Source organism: Calliphora vicina, chromosome 4 (assembly GCF_958450345.1).
Source record: "Calliphora vicina chromosome 4, idCalVici1.1, whole genome shotgun sequence".
NCBI classification, from domain to species: Eukaryota; Metazoa; Arthropoda; class Insecta; order Diptera; family Calliphoridae; genus Calliphora; species Calliphora vicina.
Window position 1 is genome coordinate 34429185 of NC_088783.1, and position 11722 is coordinate 34440906.

Consider the following 11722-nt stretch of genomic DNA (forward strand, 5'->3'; position numbering starts at 1 on the left):
CCGCGCTGCCATGAATCCCTATTCGGGATCTTAATATGGAAATGCATATCGAAAAATGGTTTTGCGATGCAGTAATCGACATTACTATGTAAGTACCCATAGTAGTTCAGTATCTTAGAGTGCCCATGATCTTTACCATACCACGAACATCCAGCATTTAGTCTCACAGCAGAGTTGAGAGCCATTTGTATCACCATCAAATCAACTGGTAACCAGTTCAGGATAGTAAAAAGTGCCTTAGAGGGGGTAGTCCTTATAGCGCCTGTAATCAGTATCGCAATAGTCCTGAGAACTCGTTCCACAGCCTTACGGTGAGTAGCATTATCCAAGGCGTGCCACCACACCAACACTCCATAGAACAAGATGGGTTTAACAACTGCTTTGAAGATCCAACTGATACCCTTCGGCATAATACCCCAGTTTGTACCAATTGCCTTCTTACAGGAGTAGATGGCTACATAAGCCTTGTTAATCCTGTTTTGAATATTCAAATTCCAGGACAATCTTTTATCTAGAATGATGCCAAGATACTTCGCATTATCTCTAATCTCAAGACTGATTCCATTCAGTCTAGGTGGTCTGAAGTCATCGATCTTATACCTCCTAGTGAAGAGAACCAGTTCCGTTTTTTGTGGGTTCACACTAAGTCCACATGAAATACTCCACTCACTCAGTGTACTTAATGCTGATTCCATACAACTGGATATTGTGTCCAGAAATTTACCAGATATAAAAACTGCAACATCGTCAGCATATGCGACTGTCTTGATCCTTCTGTTGTCCATCCTGATCAACAGGGAATTCATAGCCAAATTCCACAGAAGTGGTGATAAAACACCCCCCTGCGGGGTTCCACGATTGGCCACCTTTAAAACACTTACACCACCTAAAGTAGCACAAATGACTCTATAACCGAGTATCTTTTCGACTAGTCGGCGAACACATAGATCAATTCCCAGTTCATCCATCGCAGATAGGATGGCATCGGGCCTGACATTATTAAAAGCTCCTTCAATATCGAGAAAGGCAACAAGTGAATACTCCTTATGTATTAGCGACTCCTCAATGGAGCCAACTAGCGAATGTAGAGCTGTTTCCACAGATCTGCCTTTGGTGTAGGCATGTTGGGATTTAGAGATGAGTTCCGACGGAATGGTCATTCTCAGATATACGTCAATCACCCTTTCTAGGGTTTTCAGCAGGAAGGATGCAAGGCTAATTGGCCTATAATCCTTTGGTTTAGTGTGAGTCGCCTTACCACCTTTAGGAATGAAGACTACTCTGCATCTCGTCCACCATGTGGGGATATAGGTCCATCTAATACACGCTGTGTATATGCTAATGAGCCATGGTACAACTATTTCTTCGTTCTTTTGAAGATCAGCAGGAATAATGCCATCCGGCCCAGGAGATTTAAACGGGTCGAAGCTTTTGATTGCCCATTGGATTCTATCCCTGTTTATCGGAACAGAGTTATCACCCGGAGCAACAGAATCGGCAGCCCCATTCATAGTCTCATCATCGACTGGAAGGCAACCTGGAAAATGAGTATCTAATAGGACCTCAAGTGTTTCCTTACTATTCAGAGTCCATCTACCACAGGGTTTCTGGATATAGCTTGGTACAACCGGTGAAGTTGATAGAATTTTACGTAATCGGTTAGTCTCAGAGGATCCTTCCACGCCGCTACAGAAGTCCCTCCAGGCTTTCCTTTTCGCATTCCTCGTAAGGTTCTTAAAGTGGTTCACTGAGGACTTATATTCCGGCCAGTTACCCAGCCTCTTTGCCTCGTTGAACAATTTACGACACGCCCTTCTTGCGTGTGCAATCTCAGGGTTCCACCAGGGTGGCTTATTCCTACCCCTGCAGATATTCGGCTTACAGGCCAAATTAGTAGCTGATTGGAACGCTTCTGTAAGTGCCTCAACTGCTACCTCAATATCGTCCCTATTTTCAATAGTGGGCGGGTTTGGTAGAGACCGGGAGAGTACATCACTCTGCAACTCCCAATTGGTCTTCCTCCTATTTAGAATGGTATTATCATTCCTATAAGTTACACTGATATTGAAATCAATATATAGATGATCAGAAAAAGAGCAGTCGTCGGAGACAGCCCAATTGTTAATCATACTGTGGTGCTCAGCACTCACAAGTGTTAAGTCTAGTACCTCACTTCTGTTTGAAACAATGAAGGTAGGTTCTGAACCTCTATTAACTACTTCCAAACTACTATTAAGTATGAAACTGAAAAGACTCTCACCTCTTGTGTTGGTGTCGCTGCTACCCCATACAATGTGGTGCGAGTTAGCGTCAGCACAGATAACCAATGGTATCCTGGACTCATTCGCCTTTTTCACAGCACTACGGATATCATCGTTTGGTGGATGCTCCCCGTGGTCATGCGCCATGTAGCTGGATATCAGCCATAACAAACAGCCTTCATTAGTTTCCCATGAGACTGCTACTGTATCTTCATTACTGTAATCAGACAGAATGAAGATTTTCAAAGAGCTTTTAGCCAATATACAGGATCTAATTTTACCTGCGCCTTTAGCGAAGTAGAGCTTATAGCCCTTCAAACATAGTCCACAGATACGGTCCTGATGGACCCAAGGTTCCTGGACCATGACTAGCTCCTCCCCGTTCTGAGCAATTCGGAGGAGCAGTGCAGCTGATGCTGCTTTAGAGTGGTGAAGGTTTATCTGGGTCACCCTCACCATGCTCCATTTTTACAATAGTGACGTCGGCGTCCTCCTGGTCAGAATTCAGTAGGGCGTCCTCGTCCACCACCTCATCCATCCGTTCAAAGAATGTACCAACTAGTTCGGAGACTGAGTTGGTATCTTCAGTGTCGGCTGGATCAGTGGCGTCATTGCAATCCATGCCCTCTTCCGAGAGCATGGGCTTTACATCACCTGAGGATGTATCGCCTTTGTTGTCGCTACGGTAGACACGCAGGATGATCGTACCAAATCCATAGTAGACCTTCCCTTGTGCCTTCCTTAGCGGCCCCAAAGAGTCCTTATTCAGGACAACGATCGCTTTCCTTGAAGAGCCCTCAGCGTCCGTAACCTTAACAACTTTCCAGTCTTGAGTTGGAAGCTGTGGGTTACAGCACTGAAGGATCTCCAAGATCTCCTCCGGGCTAGATGGCTCAGCTGGTATTTTAGCTATGGATCTAGGCTTTCGGGGTATCTCACTCACAGATACCACCTCAAGCCTAGACCCCGGCCAAACCTCACCCAGTGATGCGACGGCAGTCTTTAGTAGCAACGCTGAGCGTTCATCTACACAAGACATAAGTTTTACGTGACCCTGGTACCAACCAGCGTCATCGCATTGTGGAGGAGTGCCTGGGTTCTCTTTGAGAACTTTCCAAAACACCCCTACCAGTTTTTGCTTCACCATATCCCAATTCAATTGAGATATGGATCCGTCATTCGCACTCCGGTCGATAACCGCCCTAACAAGACTGTCTTTGACAATCTCGCTAAAGGATTTAGCTAACGACCTTTGTGCCGCTTTGGGACGTTTAGGTCCCGGTTGCTGGCTCTTGGTCGCTGTATCCTCCTCTGAACGTTGCCGTTTAGGCCCCGCTGGTAATTCAGCAGAAGGAGGAGCGGTCTTGAGACCAGCAATATAGGCTTTCGCCCAGGAAAGCGAAGCTTGTTGCTCCTTAGTGAGGTCCTCGACTTTTTTCGAGCCAAGTGCCTCAACAAAGCGGTAAGCGGAACGCCTGGTGGTAGCAGCCCTTCTAGCAGGGTTTTTATGCCTGGGGTTAGTTTCAGAGCCGGGATTGGCCAGGGGTGATGCGTCTTCAGGACAGGAGGATTCCTTCACAAGACCTGAGCGCACAATTGGCATATGGGAAGCATCCGTGAGGGGCGACTTAGTCGCTTCCCCCTTAGAGGCACCCGAAACAGGGGATTTAGCCGCCTTGACGACTTGGGCTTTCGCGGCTTTGGAGGTACTTGGAGAGAAGTCCAGAGGTACCTCGCCGCTTAGGTCACTACCACCTATTGCCTTGGATTTTTTACAATCAGCCAATCTGGGTATGCCAGATTGACCTCTTGCGACACCAGTAGCATGCAGACTAGTCTGGCCCGGTGTGATCACCTGACTAGCCTGAGTTGCAGTAGCATTCGACTCACCACAGCCCGAAACCATCGCTGTGGGAGTAGGGTCCCCGGAGATTATGAAGCCCCCGACCGGGTACATGGGGCATGACTTATCCTCTTCCATTGAGTCCTGATGGACAATTACTTGCATTTTATACCTGCTGCCAGGTGTTGAGATAACTGCCGCCCCATTGGAGAAACAGACGCAGACCACCAGCCGCCCAATATGGGAAACAGACGCTGGTGGATTTCGGACGGACATTAAAGAGTCCTTACGGACCAGCCGGACTATCCACCTTAACCACCCCTCTCAATGAGGGGAAAATGGTTCGATGGAAATAACATCTGATAGCCGCCCCAGAGGAGAACAGACGCTATCAGACAAAGGGAGGGTAGTTCTTAGTATCATGCTCAACGCGTGCCCTTCTGGAATGGGAGACCCTGCCAGAGACAGCCAACTCAAGTTAAACTGTCCCCTCCAGCATGGCCAACGCGAATCATCGCACTTAAGCCTCTACATCGCGTCAAGATGACTACCCATCGTAGAGGCAAATCATATGTCTGATACAAAAACAAAATACATTGACTAATATGTATTTTGTTGTTGCCAGAGCTAGGTTTTTGACAACAGACTTAGGTTTCTCACAATTACGTCTCGTCTCTATGTTACCCTATGCCTCAAGCTAACAAATAAGACAGTTAAGTTTTTATACCCTTCACCTTCGTGAGAAGGGTATATACATATAAGTTTGTCATTCCGTTTGTAATTTCCACAATATAATTTTCCGACCCTATAAAGTATATATATTCTGGATCCTTATAGATAGCGGAGTCGATTAAGCCATTTCCGTCTGTCTGTTGAAATCAATTTTCTGAAGACCCCAGATATCTTCGGGATCCAAATCTTCAATAATTCTGTCAGACATGCTTTCGAGAAGTTTCCCATTTAAAATCAGCAAAATCGGTCCACAAATGGCTGAGATATGAGGAAAAAACAGGACAACCTCGATTTTTGACCTATATCTGGATTATTAATATAGACAATATATTATTTTGAATTTTTTTTGCAACAAAAAAAATTTTTAAAAATTTAAAAAAAAAAATTGAAATAATTCGAAAAAAAAATTTCCAAAAAATTAAAAAAAAAACTTTGGAAAAAAAAAATTTTTGTTTACCTAAAAATATTTAAAATTTGTATTTTGAAGTATAATTTTCTTTTTTTTCATAAATTCTTTTTCCAAAAAAAAAACTTTTAAAAAAATTTAAAACCAATTTAAAAAAAATATAATTTTGTTTAAATAAAAATATTTAAAAAAAAAATATTTTTAAGTATAATTTGGTGAAGGGTATATAAGATTCGGCACAGCGAATATAGATAGCTCTCTTACTTGTTTCTATTTAAATCCTCAATTGGTGTCGGGATTTAGACAATAAAGCTCTGTATTCATTATCTGTTAAATTTATTTTTCTGTTGGCTTTTTTTTGCTACACTCATTCAAAGTTCAATAATTTTTATTAATTTGGTCTGAAATTTTAAAATGTGGAAATTAAGATTATTCCAATTTCTATGTTATTTATTTTTTTAAAAACTAACTTATTTTTTTTTTTATTTACTTTCAACATTTTTAATGGATGCATCAATTATTTAGATAAATGTTGCAGAAATATTTGTAATATTTTTTTTTGTTAATAACCATAAAAATGCGTTTTTTTAAATATATAGTGCTCTTTCTTATTTATATCTGAATTTTATTTATAAAGATATGACAAAAAAATTTCTTAACATAATATTCCTTATATTAATAACTATCCTTTTCTTTTTTTACGAGACAATCAATACACATAAATACTTATACTTGTACACAACATTATATTTAAAAGGCATTATTTATAATCAATTTATAAATTTATTACAGGTTGATAAAACAAATTTTGTATGGTAATTCCGTTTTATAAATCTTTTATAAAATTAAAAATTGATTATAAATGAGTGGGAAATAATTTAGTCATTGTTAATTTGTAAAATTAATATGTGAATTTCCTCACAAATATTTTAAAAATTATTTTTCTGAATACGTAGGATTTTCGAACGTTGTTGTAGCTGGCGTAAAAAGTGGATTTCCTCCCTAAAAATAATAATACATACATATTAATTAAAACATAAACTTGTAAATTCAACCAATGCATTTTCAAACTCACCGTATTCCATTTCGCATCCATGCGTTCTTTTTCAAACTCACGTTTATCATGCATGGTAGTCAATAGTTTCCACAACAACAGTGTAGCCAAACCAACCAACACCATGGTGCCAATAATACCCAACACCAAACCCAATATAAATACTTTAGAAGGACATTCAATATTAATCTCAGCATGCACATCCACTATATCATCATTGTCTTCGCTGTATTTAAAAGTAAATTTACAATCATTATCATCATAAACTGTGCAAAGATTTTCTTCTTTCTGGTCATCAATCTCGACCTTTACAACGCCTTTTGTTACAAATGACGTACAATTGGCGGCACAATCTGAAATATTTTTTAGCGGACCTGTCTTATACATTTGACATTGGACACAATCTCTTAGCTCGAGACAACGACTTGCACATGTGGAACACTTCTCGCAAAATTGACCAGAATATCGTCCATCTTTGGTTGCTCTACATCTAAGAACGAATTATTACATTTTGTGAATATCACTTTTTTATCCGTATACGAAAATGTAAAATTACTTACTTGCATGCGCCACATTCACATACGCCATTTCCTGAACAGATTTTACCATCATTGGGTGGAATACATGTTTCATTTGAAACTCTACAATCACAAGCTGCACCCGTCCAACCTAGTTTACAAACACAACTACCACACTCACAAACGCCATGATTAGGACCCGAACACAATAGTTGCTCACGACGATCACAAGAGAAATTATCACATTCACAGAAACTTCCAGAAATAATTTCGTCCGGATTAGAACGCTTATCACATTCGCAAACACCACACAAACAACTACCACGACCATTGCAATCAATTTCTGTCACATTATCAGCACGACATCCTAAATTTTTACCTTTTTTCGAATAAACATCGACAGCAGAACATTCACATTTGCGACCGAAATGCAAGTCATCACATTCACAACTACCACACATCAGGGTACCATGATTATTACATACTGGTGAATCGGTTTGATAACCAGTTGATCCAGGTTTTTCACATGGGCAGGTACACAACATTTCTAAATCGATGATTAAAGTTTCATTAATGCCTACAGGATAGATTTGAATAACTTGATTCCATTCGGCGGGGTCAGTGGGACAGGATGTAACCAAAATTTGGGCGGTAAAATTGACAACATCACCGACCTTAAGGCCATCACATTTTGAAGTGGGTATTTCGGAGCCACCGTTCAAACACGCTGAATGATAGGTGATCTCAACATGACGGGAGGCATTATCTTTCATTTCAATAGAGGAAGATATTTTCTGTAATAAAGCAGAATATGAATTCTTATGATTCAAAACGATGTTTGTGCACCAACAGATTTTATCCAAAAAGTTATATGACTCGAGGTAGTCATAGTTTTTTTAGGCTTATATCTCAATAAATTCCCAATAATCTTTCGAGTCATAAGGTCTTTACTTGCATATATACATTAAACTTACATTATATTCATCTTTAACCAAGTCTACAACATTAGAAGAATCTTCCGATAATATGGCCGTAGACGAACCTTCAATATTTCGGGATAATTTCTTATAGATTGACTGATGGCTTTCAGTTACAGCAAATATCACATTGATAGCATGTTCTTTCACTACACGATTGATTTGAGCAATGCTAGGGTAGTCTTGAATAACCGAGTGTGTGTAATTTCCGTCTGAACTTAAGTGGCATTCGGCATCATTCGGTTGTATAACACCACCAAGCTAAAAACAAGATAAATATGTACATACATATGTATGTATTTACACATTTTTATAATTTTTAAATTACTAAATTACCTTGCCATCACCGGCGAAGTGTGCACGATTATCTGTTGATAATACAAGCAATCGACGGGCTTGTTGGCGCCAACCGATTTGCTCGCGACAAACTACAGCTTGCATTAAGGCATCCAAGCCTCCCTCAGGTCCATCCAAATTACCAGAAATTGTAGCATTTTTTACTTCTGTCTATGTTCATAAATACATATGTATTGGGATTAATTTTAGTAATTTGTTTCAAATGCATTAATTACACTTACTGAGAACCGAAAAGTATCCTTGCTTAAAGACATTACATTCTTAAATACATAAGGTGCTGCACATCCAGAACATGGCTCTTCCAAGCTATATTAATTTCGAAAAAAAGTAAGGTGTTTTTTTATATTATTAATTTGTTGACCAAATTTTACAACCATCAAAATATGGAGGTATATTGATTCAGTCATTCCGATTGTAACTTCGAAATATTCATAATATTGAAATAAAAATTATAAGATTTCTATAAAAAAAACCTTAAGCTTAAATATGTGAGTATCATTTAAAAATTATCAAAAAAAAAAATATAATTGGTCAATTCACAAGGTATATTATCTGTCAAAATGTCCTAATATATCACCACTCGGCGGCTTGGCTTAACCGACTCTTAAGCATTGGCCGCAGGTCTCTGCTGGTTGGTTACGATAACACAATAAACATAGCATACAAAATAGTATTTTTTTAGGAAAATTTTCATTGTGAAATATTAGGACATTTTCTTATATATTGTATTATTTTTGTTTTAATCTTCTTTCTCACAGAAGTTTAAAAGTTTCCATTGTTTTGCCAATGCTGAGAAGTATAAATGTATTTTAGTAAATTTTAATTTATCTTAGAAATATACATTTATATTTGGTAAAAGATCGTGTTTTTGAAAACTGAAATATACAATATTTTTAATTAAAAGTTTCCATTGTATTGTCACTTACTGTATCTTAGCTCTCAAATAAGGGCCACTTTAAACTAGCATTAAGAACACATAAATCAAACCAATTAATTTAGATTGGTGAATAGGGTATTAGTTCGGACTTATTAAAAACTATATAAATGAATTCATTTTGAAAGTGTTTTATACCACGTATTTAGAATACTTAAGAAAACGCATATTTTTTATTTATATGTATATTTAAGTCATGAATCATATCTTCACCGCATTTTTAATAATACTCATGCTATACATAGATTAGAAAAACATAAACGGAGTTAAATAAATATTTGATATATTTTTATAACGAACCCATACAAATTTAACAACAAAAAATGCTATATACATACGTATGTACTTACTTTTTAGGAGAACTTGAAGTATAGGGCATTAAAACTTTATCAACAAATGAGCCGAAACCTAAACGGAAATTTGAGGTAATATTTCGCATAGTATCTGAGAGTAAATCACCCAAGGCCGACAGTTTTTCTTTATCATCCGCCATAGAATTTGACAAATCCATAAGATAGTACAAATCAACAGGATAATCTTCAGCTTGAGAATAACGCATGCGTAAACTATGTACTTCGTCTATGTAGAACACAAATTACAATTAGAGACTAATTTAATTTTAATTTTTTTTTTTCATTAAAACTTACTTATGCGTAATTTTAGGGATACTCGCTGAGGACTTATTTGCACAATATCTTCACGTTTATCTTCCTTAGATCTGCTTTGACCGCCTAAAGTTAGTTTCCGATTAATGGTCAACTTTTCCATCGTAGCGGGGTTCCACACAAAGTCTTTTGGGCAAATGTCAGTATAATTAGATGGAAAACATCTTGACATATTCCCATTATCTGGTTGCATACACCAGGCACAATTTTTTGTTTGTATACACTCGTGACATGTACGTTTGCTTACGCAAGGATTTTGAACAAATTTACCAGGCAATTGGCCTTCAACCGAACTCACAAAATATACACAACACACAAAGGCTATAAATATAGCCTCAGCCTTTAATTTAATAAGAGGAATCATATTTCTATGACTCAAATAATTTTACTGTGCGATCAATGATCGTTTGAATTGTTTGAGAAATGCAAACGGAATGCAGAATTTTAATAAATAAATTATTATATTAACAAAGCTGCACTTTATTTAGTCACCACAATGACGACACAAGTATTTATGTGTAATAATAAATATAAAACTTTGATCACATTCGAGAGAAACATTTGAAAGTTGTATGAAACACATAACACTTAACGATAAATATTGATATCAAACAAATACCTACACAGTTGTAAACTAATTTATAAAAAGGGCACGATTTAACTAGCGAAGTCTCTCACTGAATTCTGGTTTCGCCTCTCCCCAAGAATTCACACGATATCATCTAGGTGATGAAAACGATCATAAGTGATAATCGGTTTCATATAGCAAATGATAATATTTATGCACTAAAGTCTAATTTTACATTCGAATACATAGTTTGTTTTCATCACATCTATGGCATATTCAGCTAAAATAAGGTGGAATCTTCAATAATATAAAACATCTTAGACAGAGAAATACAACCAGCACGATATCGCGTGTTTACGATGTTAACCAACGTCGCCACAAAATACTGTTTTCCAAATTTGTATATGGACAATTCCATGAGTATGTCAACCACGAAAGAAAAATCAAAAACACTTGAAACTTTTTTCTAGATGTGAAGGTATTAAGGGCTTATTACAACTTTTTAAGAGCAAAAATAGTAGTTTAAGGGCCATTATTATAACTTGCCTTTATAGTTAAAGGTAACTTTAAGCAATAGAAAAAGGTACCCTTAAAGTTAACTTTAACTATAAAGGCAAGTTGTAATAATGGCCCTAAATTGACTATCTTTTAAAAATAAACTAATGTATTTAAAGAATATATACATATGTATATTATTACTATAAGCGATAAATCTGTCGCGTACGATATTAAATGTTATTTATTATAAAACCATTAAAATTTTGGTTTAGTATAAGAAATTAAATGAAAAAAACTCTTCTCACGATTCGCATATTTTTACATGTACATATGTACCTCAAAATTACTTCCGTTGTATGTCACGTACGATATACGCTCGATATTTTGAACAAAAATGTTTCGAATGTACTTATTTTGTTTAAAATGTAGTATCCTCTGATTGAAACAAAAAGACCAAATTATTTTTCAGATACTCTTATGTTTGCAAAATCTATTACGCTCTATAGGAGTACAAATGTCACGTACTATGACATGGAATTGCCAATATACGTATATTCACAATATTTCAATGCAAACATTTTTACCGGTTCAACCTATTGCATTAATAACAAGTTAGAAATTTTAGTGTTGTTTAGGACCATTCATGTTTTAATTATTTTAAAACGTTGGACGAACATTTTGTTTTTATGTATTTGTTGAATAAAAATACATTATACGACCAATATTTCAATGTGTTACAAACGGAATAACAAAATCAATATATCGTTATATTTTTAGTATTGGATATAAAAATATAATTAAACATTTTTTATACAACTTATGATAAATAAAAAATTATAAATAAAACATTTTTAAATGACAATTTTTTTTGTGTTTCGTAATTTTGTAATTATAGTCAGAGATGACAAT

At 36.8% G+C, this 11722-nt stretch overlaps 1 protein-coding gene across 1 annotated transcript; it reads right to left on the minus strand.

Moving 5' to 3' along the window:
- Positions 1-5836: 5836 nt before the first annotated feature.
- On the minus strand, positions 5837-10126 carry LOC135957811 (integrin beta-PS-like). Its single transcript, XM_065508615.1, has 8 exons — positions 9730-10126; positions 9433-9661; positions 8370-8454; positions 8128-8298; positions 7789-8052; positions 6857-7608; positions 6318-6786; positions 5837-6244 (listed from the first exon to the last, which is right to left on the minus strand). The coding sequence occupies exons 1-8, from the start codon at positions 10109-10111 to the stop codon at positions 6179-6181; spliced, it is 2418 nt and encodes an 805-aa protein (XP_065364687.1). The 5' UTR covers positions 10112-10126; the 3' UTR covers positions 5837-6178.
- Positions 10127-11722: the final 1596 nt, after the last annotated feature.